The 21963-nt window shown below is 40.8% G+C and overlaps 1 protein-coding gene across 1 annotated transcript in view; it reads right to left on the minus strand.

Moving 5' to 3' along the window:
* MDN1 (midasin AAA ATPase 1) overlaps positions 1-21963 on the minus strand; it is a 1255339-nt gene that overhangs the window by 1025893 nt on the left and 207483 nt on the right. Inside the window, 1 exon segment of the mRNA XM_053710546.1 lies at positions 20114-20292. Coding sequence (XP_053566521.1) covers positions 20114-20292 — 179 coding nt within the window.

The raw sequence follows: 21963 nt of genomic DNA on the forward strand, positions 1-21963 counted from the left end.
TGACATATGGGATATCAATACCCAAGATGTGGATCTCCACTCAAGAGTCACTAGAGAAGGAGGGAATAAAAAATAAAAACAGCCATATTCCGCTGAAAAAAATTAATCCACAACCCAAAAAAATAAGTTTATTTCATTTGAAAGAAAAAAACTTAAATCAAAAGCAGAAGAATCAAACTGAAACAGCTGCCTGAATAACTTTTCTAACAAAAACTGCTTCCGAAGAAGCAAATACATTAAAACGGTAGAATTTAGTAAATGTATGCAAAGAGGACCAAGTTGCTGCTTTGCAAATCTGATCAACTGAAGCTTCATTCATAAAAGCCCACGAAGTGGAGACTGATCTAGTAGAATGAGCTGGAATTCTCTGAGGCGGGGCCTGACCCGACTCCAAATAAGCTTGATGAATCAAAAGTTTCAACCAAGAAGCCAAAGAAATAGCAGAAGCCTTCTGACCTTTCCTAGGACCAGAAAATAAAACAAATAGACTGGAAGTCTTCCTGAAATCTTTAGTAGCTTCCACATAATATTTCAAAGCTCTTACCACATCCAAAGAATGTAAGGATCTCTCCAAAGAATTCTTAGGATTAGGACATAAGGAAGGGACAACAAGTTCTCTACTAATGTTGTTAGAATTCATAACCTTAGGTAAAAATTGAAAAGCAGTCCGCAAAACTGCCTTATCCTGATGAAAAATCAGAAAAGGAGACTCACAAGAAAGAGCATATAACTCAGAAACTCTTCTAGCAGAAGAGATGGCCAAAAGAAAACACTTTCCAAGAAAGTAGTTTAATGTCCAAAGAATGCATAGTTTCAAATAGAGGAGCCTGTAAAGCTTTCAGAACCAAATTAAGACTCCAAGGAGGAGAAATTTACTTAATGACAGGCTTAATACGAATTAAAGCCTGTACAAAACAGTGTATATCAGGAAGTATAGCAATCTTTCTGTGAAATAAAACAGAAACAGCGGAGATTTGTCCTTTCAAGGAACTTGCAGACAAACCCTTATCCAAACCATCCTGAAGAAACTGTAAAATTCTAGGAATTCTAAAAGAATGCCAGGAGAATTTATGAGAAGACCACCATGAAATGTAAGTCTTCCAAACTCTATAATAAATCTTTCTAGTGACAGATTTACGAGCTTGTAACATAGTATTAATCACCGAGTCAGAGAAACCTCTACGACTTAGAACAAAGCGTTCGATTTCCATACTTGAGATAGTAGATCCGGCCCTAACGGAAGTGGCCAAGGCGGGCAACTGGACATCCGAACTAGATCCGCATACCAAAACCTGTGTGGCCATGCTGGAGCCACCAGCAACACAAAAGACTGTTCCATGATGATTTTGGAGATCACTCTTGGAAGGAGAACTAGAGGCGGGAAGATGTAAGCAGGATGATAACACCAAGGAAGTGTCAGCGCATCCACTGCTTCCGCCTAAACATCCCTGGACCTGGACAGGTATCTGGGAAGTTTCTTGTTTAGATGAGAGGCCATGAGATCTATCTCTGGAAAACTCCCACATCTGAACAATCTGAGAAAACACATCTGGATGGAGAGACCACCCCCCTGGATGTAAAGTCTGGCGGCTGAGATAATCCGCCTCCCAATTGTCTACACCAGAGATTAGACAGGAGCTGGATTCTGCCCAAGCAAGTATCCGAGATACATCTTTCATAGCTTGGGGACTGTGAGTCCCTCCCTGATGATTGACATAAGCCACAGTTGTGATATTGTCTGTCTGAAAACAAATGAACGGTTCTCTCTTTAGCAGAGGCCAGAACTGAAGAGCCCTGAGAATTGCACGGAGCTCTAAAATATTGATTGGTAATCTCGCCTCTTGAGATATCCAAACCCCTTGTGCTGTCGGAGATACCCAAACAGCCCCCCAACCTGAAAAACTTGCATCTGTTGTGATCACAGTCCAGGTTGGCCGAACAAAAGAAGCCCCTTGAACTAAACGATGGTGATCTATCCACCATGTCAGAGAATGTCGTACATTGGGATTTAAGGATATTAATTGTGATATATTTGTATAATCCTTGCACCATTGATTCAGCATACAAAGCTGTAGAGGTCTCATGTGAAAACGAGCAAATGGGATCGCGTCCGATGCTGCAGTCATGAGACCTAAAACTTCCATGCACATAGCCACTGAAGGGAATAAGGTGCCAGCATGCTGCAACCAATTTTAAACGTCTCTTGGAGACAGAGTCATGGACACTAAATCTATCTGGAAGCCTAAAAAGGTGACCCTTGTCTGAGGAATCAAGAAACTTTTTGGTAAATTGATCCTCCAACCATGTTTCCGAAGAAACAACACTAGTTGATTCGTGTGAGATTCTGCAGTACGTAAAGACTGAGCTAGTACAAAGATATCGTCAAAATAAGGAAACACCGCAATACCCTGTTCTCTGATTACAGATAGTAGGGCACCCAGAACCTTTGTAAAGATTCTTGGAGCTGTTGCTAGGCCAAATGGAAGAACAACAAATTGGTAATGCTTGTCTAGAAAAGAGAATCTCAGAAACTGATAGTGTTCTGGATGAATCAGAATATGAAGGTATGCATCCTGCAAGTCTATTGTGGACATATAATGTCCACGCTGAACAAAAGGCAGAATAGTCCTTATAGTCACCATCTTGAAAGTTGGTACTCTTACATAACTATTCAAAATTTTCAGATCCAGAACTGGTCTGAATAAATTTTCTCTCTTTGGTACAATGAATAGGTTTGAATAAAACCCCAAACCTTGCTCCTGAGGAGGAACTGGCATGATTACCCCTGAAGACTCCAGGTCTGAAACACACTTCAGGAAAGCCTGAGCTTTTACTGGATTTACAGGGATACATGAGAGAAAAAATCTTCTCACAGGAGGTCTTACTATAAATCCTATTCGATACCCTTGGGAGACAATACTCTGAATCCAATGATATTGGACAGATTTTATCCATAAATCCTTGAAAAACCTTAATCTGAGCCCTACCAGCTGAGCTGGAATGAGAGCCGCACCTTCATGCGGACTTAGGGGCTGACTTTGGTTTCCTAAATGGCTTGGATTTATTTCAATTTGAGGAAGGCTTCCAATTGGAAGCAGATTCCTTGGGGGGAGGACTGAGTTTTTGTTTCTTATTCTGACGAAAGGAACGAAAACGGTTAGAAGCCTTAGATTTACCCTTAGGTTTTTTATCCTGAGGCAGAAAAACTCCTTTTCCCCCAGTGATAGTTGAAATAATAGAATCCAACTGAGAACCAAATAAATTATTACCTTGGAAAGAAAGAGATAGTAATCTAGATTTAGATGTCATATCAGCATTCCAAGATTTAAGCCACAAAGCTCTTGTTGCTAATACAGCTAAAGACATGGATCTAACATCAATTTTGATAATATTAAAAATGGCATCACAAATAAAATGATTAGCATGTTGCAGTAAGCGAATAATGCTAGATATGTCAGAATCCAATTCTTGTTGCGCTAAATTCTCCAACCAGAAAGTTGATGCAACATCAGCCAAAGAAATTGCAGGTCTGAGAAGATGACCTGAATATAAATAGGCCTTCCTTAGATAAGATTCAAGCTTCCTATCTAAAGGATCCTTAAAGGAAGTATTATCTTCCATAGGAATAGTGGTATGTTTAGCAAGAGTAGAAATAGCCCCATCAACTTTGGGGATTTTTTCCCAAAACTCTATAGATTTTGCTGGTAAAGGATACAATTTTTTAAACCTTGAAGAAGGAATACAAGAAGTACCTGGCTTATTCCATTCCCTAGAAATCATATCAGAAATAGCCTCAGGAATAGGAAAAACCCCTGGAGAAACCATAGGAGGTTTAAAAACAGCATTTAAAAGTTTATTAGACTGAACGTCAATAGGACTGGTTACCTCAATATCCAAAGTAATTAACACTTCTTTTAATAAAGAACGCATATACTCCATTTTCAATAAATAAGTAGATTTGTCAGTGTCAATGTCTGAGGAAGGATCTTCTGTCTCAGATAGATCCTCATCAGAAGAGGATACATTATTATGCTGTTGGTCATTTTAAATTTCATCAGCTAAATGAGAAGTTTTAAAAGACCTTTTAAGTTTATTAGAAGGTGGAAATGCAGACAAAGCCTTCAGAATAGAATCAGAAACAAATTCTTTAAAATTTACAGGTATATCATGCACATTAGAAGTTGAAGGAACTACAACTGGCAATGTACTATTACTGATGGAAACACTATCTGCATGTAAAAGTTTATCATGACAACTATTACAAATGACATTCATTGAAAACAGAATTTATGCTTACCTGATAAATTTCTTTCTCCTACGGTGTGTCCGGTCCACGGCTTCATCCTTACTTGTGGGAATATTCTCTTCCCCTACAGGAAATGGCAAAGGGAGCACACAGCAAAAGCTGTCCATATAGTCCCCCCTCTGGCTCTGCCCCCCAGTCATTCGACAGACGGTTAGGAGAAAAAGGAGAAACTATAGGGTGCCGTGGTGACTGTAGTGTACAGAAATAAAAAATTTGAAACCTGACTAAAAAGCCAGGGCGGGCCGTGGACTGGACCCACCGTAGGAGAAAGAAATTTATCAGGTAAGCATAAATTCTGTTTTCTCCTACATTGGTGTGTCCGGTCCACGGCTTCATCCTTACTTGTGGGAACCAATACCAAAGCTTTAGGACACGGATGAAGGGAGGGAACAAGTCAGGTTACCTAAACGGAAGGCACCACGGCTTGCAAAACCTTTCTCCCAAAAATAGCCTCCGAAGAAGCATAAGTATTGAATTTGTAAAATTTGGCAAAAGTATGCAGAGAAGACCAAGTCGCTGCCTTACAGATCTGATCAACAGAAGCCTCGTTCTTGAAGGCCCATGTGGAAGCCACAGCTCTAGTAGAGTGAGCTGTAATTCGTTCAGGAGGCTGCCGTCCGGCAGTCTCATAAGCCAATCGGATGATGCTTTTCAGCCAAAAAGAAAGAGAGGTAGCAGTAGCTTTCTGCCCTCTCCTCTTACCAGAATAAACGACAAACAAAGATGAAGTCTGTCTGAAATCCTTTGTTGCTTCTAAATAGAATTTTAAAGCACGGACCACATCTAAATTGTGTAACAAACGTTCCTTCTTCGAAACTGGATTCGGACACAGAGAAGGAACAACTATTTCTTGGTTAATATTCCTGTTGGAAACCACTTATGGAAGAAAACCAGGTTTGGTACGCAAAACAACCTTATCTGTATGGAATACCAGATAGGGTGAAGTAAACTGCAAAGCAGACAATTCAGAAACTCTTCTAGCAGAAGAAATAGCAACCAAAAACAGAACTTTCCAAGATAGTAACTTAATATCTATGGAATGTAAAGGTTCAAACGGAACCCCTTGAAGAACTGAAAGAACCAAGTTTAGACTCCATGGAGGAGTCATGGGTCTGTAGACAGGCTTGATTCTTACTAAGGCCTGTACAAATGCCTGTACATCTGGCACTGCTGCCAGACGTTTGTGCAACAAAACAGACAGAGCAGATATCTGTCCTTTTAGAGAACTCGCTGACAACCCTTTATCCAAACCCTCTTGGAGAAAGGAGAGTATCCTAGGAATTTTAATTTTACTCCAAGAGAATCCCTTGGATTCGCACCAACAGATATATTTTTTCCATATCTTATGGTAAATTTTCCTAGTCACAGGTTTTCTGGCTTGGACCAGAGTATCTATAACTGAATCTGAAAACCCACGCTTAGATAAAATCAAGCGTTCAATTTCCAAGCAGTCAGTTGCAGAGAGACTAGATTTGGATGTTCGAATGGACCTTGTACTAGAAGATCCTGTCTCAAAGGTAGCTTCCATGGTGGAGCCGATGACATATTCACCAGGTCTGCATACCAAGTCCTGCGTGGCCACGCAGGAGCTATCAGAATCACCGAGGCCTTCTCCTGTTTGATCCTGGCTACAAGCCTAGGAAGGAAAGGAAACGGTGGAAACACATAAGCTAGGTTGAACGACCAAGGCGCCACCAATGCATCCACTAGTGTCGCCTTGGGATCCCTGGATCTGGACCCGTAGCGAGGAACCTTGAAGTTCTGACGAGACGCCATCAGATCCATGTCTGGAATGCCCCATAATTGAGTTAACTGGGCAAAGACCTCCGGGTGGAGTTCCCACTCACCCGGATGGAAAGTCTGATGAATCAAATAATCCGCCTCCCAGTTGTCTACTCCTGGGATGTGAATTGCAGATAGATGGCAGGAGAGATCCTCCGCCGATTTGATGATCTTGGATACCTCTCTCATCGCCAAGGAACTCTTTGTTCCCCCCTGATTGATGTACGCTACAGTCGTCATGTTGTCCGACTGAAATCTTATGAATCTGGCCTTCGCTAGTTGAGGCCAAGCCCGGAGCGCATTGAATATCACTCTCAGTTCCAGAATGTTTATCGGGAGAAGAGACTCTTCCCGAGACCATAGACCCTGAGCTTTCAGGGAGTCCCAGACCACGCCCCAGCCTAAAAACAATTTATGTAAGAACTTACCTGATAAATTCATTTCTTTCATATTAGCAAGAGTCCATGAGCTAGTGACGTATGGGATATACATTCCTACCAGGAGGGGCAAAGTTTCCCAAACCTTAAAATGCCTATAAATACACCCCTCACCACACCCACAAATCAGTTTAACGAATAGCCAAGAAGTGGGGTGATAAGAAAAAAGTGCGAAAGCATAAAAAATAAGGAATTGGAATAATTGTGCTTTATACAAAAAAATCATAACCACCACAAAAAAGGGTGGGCCTCATGGACTCTTGCCAATATGAAAGATATGAATTTATCAGGTAAGTTCTTACATAAATTATGTTTTCTTTCATGTAATTAGCAAGAGTCCATGAGCTAGTGACGTATGGGATAATGACTACCCAAGATGTGGATCTTTCCACGCAAGAGTCACTAGAGAGGGAGGGATAAAATAAAGACAGCCAATTCCTGCTGAACATAATCTACACCAAAAATAAAGTTTAATAAAAACATAAGCAGAAGATTCAAACTGAAACCGCTGCCTGAAGTACTTTTCTACCAAAAACTGCTTCAGAAGAAGAAAACACATCAAAATGGTAGAATTAGTAAAAGTATGCAAAGAGGACCAAGTTGCTGCTTTGCAAATCTGAACAACCGAAGCTTCATTCCTAAACGCCCAGGAAGTAAAAACTGACCTAGTAGAATGAGCTGTAATCCTTTGAGGCGGAGTTTTACCCGACTCGACATAGGCATGATGAAATAAAGATTTCAACCAAGATGCCAAAGAAATGGCAGAAGCTTTCTGGCCTTTTCTAGATCCAGAAAAGATAACAAATAGACTAGAAGTCTTTCGGAAAGACTTAGTAGCTTCAACATAATATTTCAAAGCTCTAACAACATCCAAAGAATGCAATGATTTCTCCTTAGAATTCTTAGGATTAGGACATAATGAAGGAACCACAATTTCTCTACTAATGTTGTTAGAATACACAACCTTAGGTAAAAATTCAAAAGAAGTTCGCAACACCGCCTTATCCTGATGAAAAATCAGAAAAGGAGACTCACAAGAAAGAGCAGATAATTCAGAGACTCTTCTGGCAGAAGAGATGGCCAAAAGAAACAAAACTTTCCAAGAAAGAAGTTTAATGTCCAATGAATGCATGGGTTCAAAAGGAGGAGCTAGAAGAGCCCAAAGAACCAAATTCAAACTCCAAGGAGGAGAAATTGACTTAATGACAGGTTTTATACGAACCAAGTCTTGTACAAAACAATGAATATCAGGAAGATTAGCAATCTTTCTGTGAAAAAGAACAGAAAGGGCAGAGATTTGTCCTGTCAAGGAACTTGCGGACAAACCTTATCTAAACCATCCTGAAGAAACTGTAAAATTCTCGGAATTCTAAAAGAATGCCAGGAAAAATGATGAGAAGACACCAAGAAATATAAGTCTTCCAGACTCTATAATATATCTCCCTAGATACAGATTTACGAGCCTGTAACATAGTATTAATCACAGAGTCAGAGAAACCTCTTTGACCAAGAATCAATCGTTCAATCTCCATACCCTTAAATTTTAAGATTTGAGATCCTGATGGAAAAAAGGACCTTGCGACAGAAGGTCTGGTCTTAACGGAAGAGCCCACGGTTGGCAAGAGGCCATCCGAACAAGATCCGTCCATGCTGGAGCTACCAGCAGAACAAACTAGCATTCCTTCAGAATCTTGGAGATTACTCTTGGAAGACGAACTAGAGGTGGAGAGATATAGGCAGGATGATACTTCCAAGGAAGTGATAATGCATTCACTGCCTCCGCCTGAGGATCCCGGGATCTGAACAGATACCTGGGAAGTTTCTTGTTTAGATGAGAAGCCATCAGATCTATTTCTGGAAGCTCCCACATTTGAACAATCTGAAGAAATACCTCTGGGTGAAGAGACCATTCGCCTGGATGCAACGTTTGGCGACTGAGATAATCCGCTTCCCAATTGTCTATACCTGGGAAATGAACCGCAGAGATTAGACAGGAGCTGGATTTCGCCCAAACCAGAATTCGAGATACTTCTTTCATAGCCAGAGGACTGTGAGTCCCTCCTTGATGATTGATGTATGCCACAGTTGTGACATTGTCTGTCTGAAAACAAATGAACGATTCTCTCTTCAGAAAAGGCCAAGACTGAAGAGCTCTGAAAATTGCACGGAGTTCCAAAATATTGATCGGTAATCTCACCCCCTGAGATTCCCAAACCCCTTGTGCCGTCAGAGACCCCCACACAGCTCCCCAACCTGTAAGACTTGCATCTGTGAAATTACAGTCCAGGTCAGAAGAACAAAAGAAGCCCCCTGAACTAAACGATGGTGATCTGTCCACCACGTCAGAGAGTGTCGTACAATCGGTTTTAAAGATATTGAGATATCTTTGTGTAATCCCTGCACCATTGGTTCAGCATACAGAGCTGAAGAGGTCGCATGTGAAAACGAGCAAAGGAGATCGCGTCCGATGCAGCAGTCATAAGACCTAAAATTTCCATGCATAAGGCTACCAAAGGGAATGATTGTGACTGAAGGTTTCGACAAGCTGATATCAATGTTAGACTTCTCTTGTCTGACAAAGACAGAGTCACGGACACTGAATCTATCTGGAAACCTAAAAAGGTTACCCTTGTTTGAGGAATCAATGAACTTTTGGTAAATTGATCCTCCAACCATGATCTTGAAGAAACAACACAAGTCGATTCGTATGAGATTCTGCTAAATGTGAAGACTGAGCAAGTACCAAGATATCGTCCAAATAAGGAAATACCAATACCCTGTTCTTTGATTACAAACAGAAGGGCACCGAGAACCTTGTAAAAATTCTTGGAGCTGATGCTAGGCCAAACTGTAGAGCCACAAACTGGTAATGCTTGTCTAGAAAAGAGAATCTCAGAAACTAAAAGTGATCTGGATGAATCGGAATATGCAGAAATGCATCCTGTAAATCTATTGTAGACATATAATGCCCTTGCTGAACAAAAGGCAGGATAGTCCTTACAGTTACCATCTTGAATGTTGGTATCCTTACATAACGATTCAATATTGATAGATCCGGAACTGGTCTGAAGGAATAGACCTTCATTGGTACAATGAAGAGATAGAATAAAACCCCAGCCCCTGTTCCAGAACTGGAACCGGCATAAATTACTCCAGCCAACTCTAGATCTGAAACACATTTCAGAAATGCTTGAGCCTTTGCTGGGACACGGGAAAGAAAAAAATCTCTTTGCAGGAGGTCTCATCTTGAAGCCAATTCTGTACCCTTCTGAAACAATGTTCTGAAACCAGAGATTGTGAACGGAATTGATCCAAATTTCTTTGAAAAACGTAAACTGCCCCATATCAGCTGAGCTGGAATGAGGGCCGCACCTTCATGGGGACTTAGGAGTTGGCTTTGGGTTTCTATAAGGCTTGGATATATTCCAAACTGAAGATGGTTTCCAAACTGATACCGCTCCTGAGGATGAAGGATCAGGCTTTTGTTCCTTGTTGTGATGAAAGGAACGAAAACGATTATTAGACCTAAATTTACCTTAGATTTTTTATCCTGTGGTAAAAAAGTTCCCTTCCCTCCAGTAACAGTTGAGATAAAAGAATCCAACTGAGAACCGAATAATTTATTACCCTGGAAAGAAAGGGATAGCAAAGTTGACTTAGAAGACATATCAGCATTCCAAGTTTTAAGCCATAAAGGTCTTCTAGCTAAAATAGTTAGAGACATATACCTGACATCAACTCTAATGATATCAAAGATGGCATCACAAATAAAATAATTAGCATGTTATAGAATAATAATAATGCTATGAGAATTATGATCCGTTACTTGTTGCGCTAAAGCTTCTAACCAAAAAGTTGAAGCTGCAGCAACATCCGCTAAAAATATAGCAGGAGTAGAGACAGCCCCATTAACCTTAGGGATTTTGTCCCAAACTCTAATCTGTCAGATGGCACAGGATATAATTGCTTAAAACGTTTTAAAAGGAGTAAATGAATTACCCAAATTATTCCATTCCCTGGAAATTACTTCAGAAATAGCATCAGGGACAGGAAACACTTCTGGAATAACTACAGGAGATTTAAAAACCTTATTTAAACGTTTAGTTTTAGTATCAAGAGGACCAGAATCCTCTATTTCTAATGCAATTAATACTTCTATAAATAAATAACGAATAAATTCCATCTTGAACAAATACAAAGATTTATCAGCATCAACCTCTGAAACAGAAACCTCTGAACCAGAAGAACCATTATCAGTATCAGAATGATGATGTTCATTTAAAAATTCATCTGAAAAAGGAGAAGTTTTAAAAGACTTTTATGTATACTAGAAGGAGAAATAACAGACATAGCCTTCTTAATGGATTTAGAAACAAAATCTCTTATGTTATCAGGAACACTCTGAGTATTAGATGTTGACGGAACAGCAACAGGTAATGTAACAGTACTAAAGGAAATTTTATCTGCATTAACAAGTTTGTCATGACATTTAATACAAACAACAGCTGAAGAAACAGATACCAAAAGTGATACACTTAGCTTTGGTAGCTCCAGCACCGGGCAGCGATTTTCCTGAAGTATCTTCTGACTCAGTTGCAACGTGGAACATCTTGCAATATGTAAAAGAAAAAAACAACATATAAAGCAAAATTGATCAAATTCCTTAAATGACAGTTTCAGGAATGGGAAAAAAATGCCAGTGAACAAGCTTCTAGCAACCAGAAGCAATAAATAATGAGACTTAAATAATGTGGAGACAAAAGTGACGCCAATATTTTTTTTAGCGCCAAATAAGACGCCCACATTATTTGGCGCCTAAATGCTTTTGGCGCCAAAAATGACGCCGCATCCGGAACGCCGACACTTTTGACGCAAAAGAACGTCAAAAATGACGCAACTTCCGGTGACACGTATCACGCCGGAAACAGAAAAAAAAATTAGCGACAAAAAAGTCAGCGCCAAGAATGACGCAATAAAATGAAGCATTTTCAGCCCCCGCGAGCCTAACAGCCCACAGGGAAAAAGTCAAATTTTTTAAGGTAAGAAAAAATGATTGATTCAAATGCATTATCCCAAATATGAAACTGACTGTCTGAAAATAAGGAATGTTGAACATCCTGAGTCAAGGCAAATAAATGTTTGAATACATATATTTAGAACTTTATAAAAAAGTGCCCAACCATAGCTTAGAGTGTCACAGAAAATAAGACTTACTTACCCCAGGACACTCATCTACATGTTGTAGAAAGCCAAACCAGTACTGAAACGAAAATCAGCAGAGGTAATGGTATATATATATATATATATATATATATATATATATATATATATATATATATATATAAGAGTATATCGTCTATCTGAAAAGGGAGGTAAGAGATGAATCTCTACGACCGATAATAGAGAACCTATGAAATAGACCCCGTAGAAGGAGATCATTGCATTCAAATAGGCAATACTCTCCTCACATCCCTCTGACATTCACTGCACGCTGAGAGGAAAACCGGGCTCCAACCTGCTGCGGAGCGCATATCAACGTAGAATCTAGCACAAACTTACTTCACCACCTCCATAGGAGGCAAAGTTTGTAAAACTGATTTGTGGGTGTGGTGAGGGGTGTATTTATAGGCATTTTAAGGTTTAGGAAACTTTGCCCCTCCTGGTAGGAATGTATATCCCATACGTCACTAGCTCATGGACTCTTGCTAATTACATGAAAGAAAGACTGGCGTCGGTCGTGACAATGACCCACTCTGGTCTGCGGAAACTCATTCCCTGAGACAGGTGATCTTGAGTCAACCACCAACGGAGTGAGTCTCTGGTTAACTGGTCTACTTGAATCTGGGGAGACAAGTCTGCATAATCCCCATTCCACTGTTTGAGCATGCACAGTTGTAACGGTCTTAGATGAATTCGAGCAAAAGGAACCACGTCCATTGCTGCAACCATTAAACCTATTACCTCCATGCACTGAGCTATGGAAGGCTGAGGAATAGATTGAAGAACTTGACAAGTGTTTAGAAGCTTTAACTTTCTGACCTCTGTCAGAAAAATCTTCATTTCTACAGAATCTATTATTGTTCCTAGAAAAGGAACCCTTGTGGACGGGGACAGGGAACTTTTTTCTATGTTCACCTTCCACCCGTGAGACCTGAGAAAAGCTAAAACAATGTCTGTATGAGCCTTTGCTTTGGAAAGGGACGACGCTTGGATTAGAATGTCGTCTAGATAAGGTGCTACAGAAATGCCACTCGGCCTTAGAACCGCTAGAAAGGACCCTAGCACCTTTGTGAAAATTCTGGGAGCGGTGGCTAAACCGAATGGAAGAGCCACGAACTGGTAATGTTTTTCCAGAAAGGCAAACCTTAGGAACTGATGGTGATCTTTGTGGATAGGAATATGTAGGTACGCATCCTTTAAGTCCACGGTAGTTATATATTGACCCTCCTGGATTGTTGGTAAGATCGTCCGAATGGTTTCCATTTTGAATGATGGAACTCTGAGGAATTTGTTTAGGATTTTTAAATCCAGAATTGGCCTGAAAGTTCCCTCTTTTTTGGGAACTACAAACAGGTTTGAGTAAAAACCCAGACCTTGTTCCGCTGCTGGAACCGAGTGTATCACTCCCATCTTTAATAGGTCTCCTACGCAATGTAAGAATGCCTGTCTCTTTATCTGGTCTGAAGATAAGCGAGACATGTGGAACCTTCCCCTTGGAGGGAGTTCCTTGAACTCTAGAAGATACCCCTGAGAGACTATTTCTAGTGCCCAGGGATCCGGAACATCTCTTGCCCAAGCCTGAGCAAAGAGAGACAGTCTGCCCCCTACTAGATCCGGTCCCGGATCGGGGGCTACCCCTTCATGCTGTCTTGGTAGCAGCAGCAGGCTTCTTGGCCTGTTTACCCTTGTTCCAGCCTTGCATTGGTTTCCATGCTGGTTTATGCTGGGAAGAGTTACCCTCTTGTCTAGATGCTGCAGAGTTAGGAGACGGTCCGTTCCTGAAATTGCGAAAGGAACGAAAATTAGATTTGTTCTTAGCCTTGAAAGGCCTATCCTGTGGGAGGGCATGGCCCTTTCCCCCAGTGATGTCTGAAATAATCTCCTTCAATTCTGGCCCGAAAAGGGTCTTACCTTTGAAAGGGATATTAAGCAGTTTTGTCTTGGACGACACATCCGCCGACCAAAATTTTAGCCAAAGCGCTCTGCGCGCCACTATTGCAAAACCTGAATTTTTCGTCGCTAATTTAGCCAATTGAAAAGCGGTATCTAAAATAAAGGAATTAGCCAACTTTAGTGCGTGAATTCTGTCCATGACTTCCTCATATGGAGTCTCCTTATGGAGCGAATTTTCTAGTTCCTCGAACCAAAAAGACGCCGCCGTGGTGACAGGAATAATGCACGAAATTGGTTGGAGAAGGAAACCTTGCTGAACAAATATCTTTTTAAGCAACCCTTCCAATTTTTTATCCATAGGATCTTTGAAAGCACAACTGCCCTCAATGGGAATAGTTGTGCGCTTGGCCAACGTAGAAACTGCCCCCTCAACCTTAGGGACTGTTTGCCATGCGTCCCTTCTGGGGTCGACAATGGGGAACATTTTCTTAAATATAGGAGGTGGGACAAAAGGTATACCTGGCTTCTCCCACTCCTTGGTCACTATGTCCACCACCCTCTTTGGTATCGGAAAGGCATCAGCGGGCACAGGGACCTCTAGGAATTTGTCCATTTTGCACAATTTCTCTGGAATCACCAAAGAGTCACAATCATCAAGAGTAGTTAGCACTTCCTTAAGCAGGGCGCAGAGATGTTCTAACTTAAATTTAAATGCCACGATATCAGGTTCTGCCTGCTGAGAAACTTTTCCTGAATCGGAAATTTCTCCCTCAGACAGACCCTCCCTCACTGCCAATTCAGACTGGTGTGAGGGTATAACAGATAAATTATCGTCAGCGCCCACTTGCTCATCCTCTGTATTTAAAACTGAGCAATCACGCTTTCTGGGAAATGCTGGCAGTTTGGATAAAAGATTTGCTATAGAATTATCCATTACTGCAGTTAATTGCTGCATAGTAACAAGCATTGGCGCGCTAGATGTACTAAGTGTCGCCTGCGCGGGCAAAACTGGTGTTGACACAGAAGGAGAGGATGATGAACTATCCCCACTACCTTCATTTGAAGAATCATCTTGGGCAACCTTATTAAATGTGACAGTACTGTCCTTACTTTGTTTAGACGCCATGGCACAATTTGAACATACATTTAAAGGGGGAACCACCTTGGCCTCCATACACACAGAACATATGCTATCTGAAGGTAGACATGTTAGACAGACTTTAGCAGGCTATTAATGCAAAAAAAACGTTACTGTCTCTTTAAATAATAAAAAGAGTACACTTTATTTCTGAATGTTTGAAAAACTATGAAGGAAATATCCGATCTTTACAACCTAGTGTCTTAATGCTTTGAAAGTATTGCACACCAAATTTCAAGTCTCTAACCCCTTAAATGAGCAAACCGGAGCCAATTGTTCAATTTACCAGTTTAAAACCACTACAGTCCCTGCCACAGCCTTTGCTGCAGCTTTTACCTTCCTTGGGGGTTATTCACCACAGAAATAAGCCTTCTTGAAATCGTTTTTATGGCCACAGGACCCTCTCACATGAAGCTGCATGCACTGCTTCCAAAAGTAACTGCGCAACTGAAGCGCGAAAATGAGGCCTCCTCCCTCTGCATACCAGAGTGAAAGGGCCTTCCTGACTAGATTAGGTGTCTAAACAACTGCCAGGCGTAATAAAAACGTTCCCAAAAGTGTTTCAAAGTCACAAAAAACTCCAAAAGTCATATAAATATTATATAAATCAATCGATTTACCCCACAATAGTGTCAACCAGTATAGAGCCCATTTATAAGCCTTCATTCTGTTATGAGTCTAAGAAAATGGCTTACCGATCCCATAAGGGAAAATGACAGTCTTCTAGCATTACTATGTCTTGTTAGAAAAGGGACTAGTCATACCTGGAGCAGAAAAGTCTGCAAACTGTTCCCCCAAACTGAAGTTCTCTGGTTTCAACAGTCCTGCGTGGGAACAGCAATGGATTTTAGTTACTGTTGCTAAAATCATACTCCTCTTAACAGAACTCTTCATCACTTTCTGTTGTAGAGTAAATAGTACAAACCGGCACTATTTTAAAATAAACTCTTGATAGAAGAAATAAAACTACAACTAACACCACATACTCTTTACCATCCCCGTGGAGATGCTACTTGTTCAGAGCAGGCAAAGAGAATGACTGGGGGGCGGAGCCAGAGGGGGGACTATATGGACAGCTTTTGCTGTGTGCTCCCTTTGCCATTTCCTGTAGGGGAAGAGAATATTCCCACAAGTAAGGATGAAGCCGTGGACCGGACACACCAATGTAGGAGAAATAATTTCTACAATTTTACAACAAATGCACTTAGCTTTGGTAGAACCGATGTCAGGCAGCAATGTTCCAGCAGAAACTTCTGAGACAGGATCAGATTGAGACATCTTGCACAATGTAAGAGAAAAAACAACATATAAAGCAAAATTATCTATTTCCTTATATGACAGTTTCAGGAATGGGATGAAAAGACTGCACCCAGTCACGTGGAGAGTAGGACAGGACTTCCCCTGCCATGAAAAAGGAGCTAAGTGATTATGAGCTGCGCAAAACCCAAAAACGAAAGTTAAACCTGTTTCTTAAAAGCCAAAAGCACACTGTCTATGAGCCCAAAAAAACTCTCACATTAAAGCAGTTATAAATAACCCCTATCTGTTCAAATAATCTCCCTGAAGGAGATATTAACCCTTGATCCTATCGAGGCATAAAGGAGCCAGAAAAACTTTCCCTGCATGTCCAGACTCTAACTTTCATCAATACTCTCCCTGAGAGGACTTAAAATCTCCAGTCCTTTCTTGAAGGGAACATACCCATTACAGGACTATCCAAATTCTTCTGCCACCTCTCTGCCTCCTCCTATAGTGACGAAAGGCAAAGAATGAATGGGGGATAGGGGAAGTGGGAGGGATATTTAAGCTTTTGGCTGGGGTGTCTTTGCCTCCTCCTGGTGGCCAGGTGTTGTATTTGCCAACAATAAGGAATGAAGTCGTGGACTCTCCCTGCCTTATGTATGGAAAATAAATTAATTCTGCAAATTTATATCCATGCTCCTATATGTATATATACACAGAACAGGCTTGAGAGAATGGGAAACAGAGCTTTTATGAATCAATTTTCTTTTTTATAAATATTCACTCTAAAAGTTTTCTGAGAGCACTGAATGAGTTGGAGCGGAGCTTATGACAAATTTGGCAGGAAATTTTTAAGCAAAAAAAAAAAAGGGCGCGTAATGACGCGTCAAGCATGACATAAATAGCGTCATTACATGCGCGTTTGCGTGCAAATTTCTAATACTCCTATCACTCTAAAAAGCAGATAAGAATTTAGTTTACTAGCTCCAAAAAAAAAAAAACTATGTTTCACAGACTACACCAACCTTGACAAACATTTACCCACTAATTAAAGTCGCTAAAAAAGAGCACTGAATCACTGACTCAAGGCATGTATACAAACAATATATAACAACTTTACATAAAGTGTTTATCTATAAAAGGAAGGCAGCAGATGAATCCCTGCGACCGATTTACAGAGAGCCTTATGAAAAGCTTTCCCATAGGCAAAAACATGTTATCAGGCAATACTCCCTTCACATCCCTCAGACAGGAACTGGGATTCAATATGCTAAGAAGCGCCTTTCACTGAAGAAATCAAGCACATCATGCTTCACCAACTCCTAAGGAGGCAAAGTTTTAAAAACTGAAGAATGAGTGAGGTGGGAGGTGTATTTATAGGCATTTGACGTTTGGAAAACGCCCCCTCCTGGTAGAAATGTATATCCCATCAGTAACTAGCTTGTGGACTCTCGCCATCTATATGAAAGACAATGGACATTTGAACCAGATCTGCATACCAGATCTTGCGAGGCTACGCTGGGGAAATACGGATTACAAATTACTTCTCTAGCCTTATCATGGAAATTACCCTGGGAAGAAGAACCAGAGGAGGAAACAGATAAGCAGGCTAAAATTACCAAGGGACTACCTTAGAGCATCCACTATCCCTGCCTGCGGATCCCTGGATCTTGCAAAGTACTTGGGAAGTTTGTAGATCTTTGGAGCCTTACAAAAATAGATCTAATGGCCTCTAGTTTGAACAGCAGTCAGATTGAACACATCCTGATGAAGAAACCACTCTCCTGGATGTAGAGAGTGACTAAGAAAGTCTGCCTCACAATTGTTCACTGAGATGTGAACTGCAGAAATTAGGCAAAAATTGGCCTCTGCCCAAAAGAGAATTTGAGAGACCTCCATCAAAGCAAGGAAACTGTTCCCCCTGATGGTTGATATAAAGCTACTGCTGTGACATTGTCTGTCTGGAAACAGACATACCCTTTTTCAACGGCAGCCAAGTTTGAAGTGCATTGAAAGATGCACAGAGTTCTAGAATATTGATGGGTAACCTCGCGCGCCCCCCCTCGGAGGATCCCAAACCCCTTATTGCTGTCAGAGACCCCAAAACGGGTCCCCAACCTGAAAGACATGCATCTGAATGATCACAGAACAGGTAGGACGAGCAAAAGAAGCCCCCTGAATAATAAACTGATGATTCAGCCACCAAGTCAGACACCACCTTGTACTGGAATTTAAAAATATCTTTTGAGATAGCCGAGTAAAATCCCTGCACCATTGACGCAGAGCTGAAGAGGCATCATGTGAAATCGAGCAAATGGTATTGCATCTGAAGCTGCAATCATGAGACCTATTACAAAGCCACACATTATTACAAAGGGGACATGAATGCTTAGCCTATTAACCCTTTGAGTGCTAAGCAGTTTCCCACCTGGGTGCTAAGATTTTTTAAATTCTTTTTTTAATTTTTTGAACCTTTTTTTTCCCAGACCCCCAAGACTAACACTGTTGGAAAGGTTAGGTGATTACCTTTCCAATGGTCTGTAGTTGCTTAGATGCCTGAGATACAGGCTTCTAAGCAGCATGCCCCCTGCTCCTATACTTAACATTGTTAAGTATAAAGTTGCGCAGTGACGTCATCACATTATTGCGTGTGACGTCATAGCGCATAACATGAAGCCCCGGTGATGCCTGTCACTATGCAGGCCCGATCGCCTGGGTAGGAGCGGGTGGGAGCTCCCAGATCTCCCTCAAGGTGGGAGAGTGCTAGTGACGGCTCTGAGCCATCATTAGCACCAGAGTGGGAAACTGACGGCTCAGAGCCGTCATTAGCACTCAAGGGGTTAAACACAGTAGAATTGCCTAACCAAAGAATGCATAATAAAAAGAAAATACAATAGCACTGAATTTCAAATGAGCATCTTGTCTTAAATTTATTCCATAACATCTCCCCCTTTATCATGTGACAGCCATCACTCTGTGTATTCACTGTGAATTATTGTACATGCTCAATAGGAGCCGGTGCCACAGAACGTGTGACACTATATGCACTACAGGAATTAGTGACTCAGGAGCAATACTGGCACACTGCTCTTTAGCTCCTATTGTCAGGGCCATGTTTTGTTTTTTTACCCATAATACAATGTGTGCCTGTGAACCTACACCCAAGATGGCAGTGGCTATAGGAGCACACTCAGGCACTACCTGGTGGAAAAACCACAGCACACAAGCATGGAAGGTAGCCCGATGCCTCAGAGACCCAGCAATCCTCTAAATCGTCCCACAAAGGTAACACAGGAGGAAGAATATGGGGTAACACCGCTCATTAAATAACAAGCAGCGTGGGTAGTGGTCAGTTCTGTCCACCATCCATGGGGGGGGGGGGGGAAGAGTTCTCTTTGGTGATTAATAGCCAGAGACAGCCAAGATAAAGGAAATACATGAGTTAAATTATGTATTCCCAAGCAAGAGCACAGGGTAGAGTAGATACAAAACACAACAAAGAAAAACCTCAACATTATCTTTCTGCAGCACTGTGTTGTATGGGTGACTTACCAGCAAGGAGAATCTTGAAGGACTCAGCTATAATCTAAAATGCAATAGTTAAGTGTACCAGGGTATATGTATGTTGAAAATATTTATTGTCAGGTTGCTGGTGGGAGGCTGCCAAAGCGCAACAGGACTATATAGTGGTAAATTATTATGTAAAACAGCAGACCACTGGATCAGTACCATTTTAAACAATGGGGCATGTGCGTCTGCATAATATACATGTGCAATACCTTATTCCTATGCAACTTCTACCAAAGACAAGTAGGAAGAGGAGAAGGTTATTAGTGCCGTCCATCCTATGATGGCTAAACTAAGAATGGAAAGAGTCAGTAAGGCAAGCCACCTTTAGGTTGGTAAAAAGTGGAGGGAGGGTCTTGCTAGTTAGTATTAGCTAGGGTGAACAACGATTTTTAAAAAAAACACTGCTGTTAGGACATAAAACCAATATAATTGAATTAAATACAATATCTAAAAATTTCAGAAATTATTTTTCAAGTGTATCAAACGAGAAAGAGGTTAAACAACGTATCATGGTAGTAACTTTACCTTCTTGAAAAACAAGCTTTCCAGAGGCGTCTGAAGTATAACAACCAATATACTCCTGGATATCTGTGTGTTCATGGTTATTAATTCTGACGCAATGATTTCCAGTTGCACATGCCAACCAGCGAATTAAGCTGGTTTTCCCTACAGAAGTTTCTCCCTGGATCAGCACTGGGTGGGTTCTGAAAAAAAAGCATGAACTTCTGATTAGCTAGGAAAACACAGACAAAGCCAATTTCTTATTACTGAGAAAAAAAGTAAAAAAGAATAATAAAAAAAAATTCTAAATAGAATGTTCCACAGTGTAAACTCCAACTGCAGGTTTACTGGCTGATCACCAGGAAGGGCAGGACTTACCTAAAAGCACCGGCTAAACACTGTGTGAAGAGAATGCTGCCTGGATGTTAGACTTTTGAACACTATTGTGTTGTTGCCTTTATGCGCTGCAGACCCTTAGTGGTATTTTAGCCTGTAACTGCTTTTATGAGAATAAACTGTTACTTCGTATCCTGCATCCGTGGATTCTTTTGTATAGAGTGCAATACACAGAGTTGCTGAGGCTCTGTTACATGTGAGTAGAACGCCTCAAATGTGAAGTCTGTGATTTAAATCTCTTAATAGTCTTACATTCTGGCTATGTCTCTTAACTTTGAGGAAAGCTTCATGTTTCATCAGTATTAAAGACTATTTGTGCCTCATTATAAGAACTTTGACTATCAGTTTGTTTTTATCTTGATGTATGGTTTAGTGTAAGGTTTAACAAGAGCAAAATTATGCATAAAGTAACCAAAAACCCAAAGGCCGATAATAGTACATTACTGACCATAACTAAAGAGGGATGGGAATTGGTAATTATTTCAGATTATTAAAAATGTGGTAAACAATGCAGCAGTGCAACCAGTAAGGCCAGTTGAACACTTGGTAGCATTAGTAGCAGAAATAGCAAGGTTCTTATGTCATATAGTGTACAGTTCTGGAGATCTTTTCCCAAGAAGGATATAAATAAACTATAAACTGTCCAAAGGAGGGCTTGCAAAATGGTACATGGTCTAAAATATAAAACGTACAAAGAAAGACTCTGATGACAAAATATGTATAGTTTAGAGAAGAGAAAGGAAAGAGGTGACATGATAGAAACATTCAGATATATGATAAGACTTAATATAGTGAAAAACTCAAATTATGCTCACCTGATAAATTTATTTTTTTCAGATGGAAAGAGTCCACAGCTGCATTCATTACTTTTAGGAATTTAGAACCTGGCCACCAGGAGGAGGCAAAGACACCCCAGCCAAAGGCTTAAATGCTCCTCCCACTTCCCCCAGTCATTCTGCTGAGGAACAGTAGAAGAAACATCAGGGCAAAAAGGTGCCAGAAGAACAAAAATAACAGACGCCGCTCAGAAAAAATACGGGCAGGGAGCTGTGGACTCTTTCCATCTGAAGAAAAGAAAATTATCAGGTAAGCATAATTTAAGTTTTTCTTTATAAATGAAAAGAGTCCACAGCTGCATTCATTTCTTTTGGGAAAACAATACCCAAGCTATAGAGGACACTGAAAGCAAAAACGGAAAGAGGCTACTAAAGAAAGGGAACAAACTACTGTATTCTTTCACAAAGAAGAAAAGGCACAGAGAAAAAACATGATTGTACTTGTAAAGCGCAGCTAATCCCCCCTTAAGGGACTCAAGGCGCTGCTCATTTTATCAACCTCGAAAGGAGGAAAGGCTGAGTAGACCTCGCCGGGGATCAAACTTGCAACCCTCGGTTTGCTACACTGCAGAGTAGCCACAGTGAATTAGTACGACTAACTAGCATAAGGAACCCCAGAACAAACCCTAAAAAGGGCGCAAC

The sequence above is a fragment of the Bombina bombina genome, chromosome 4 (assembly GCF_027579735.1).
Source record: "Bombina bombina isolate aBomBom1 chromosome 4, aBomBom1.pri, whole genome shotgun sequence".
NCBI classification, from domain to species: Eukaryota; Metazoa; Chordata; class Amphibia; order Anura; family Bombinatoridae; genus Bombina; species Bombina bombina.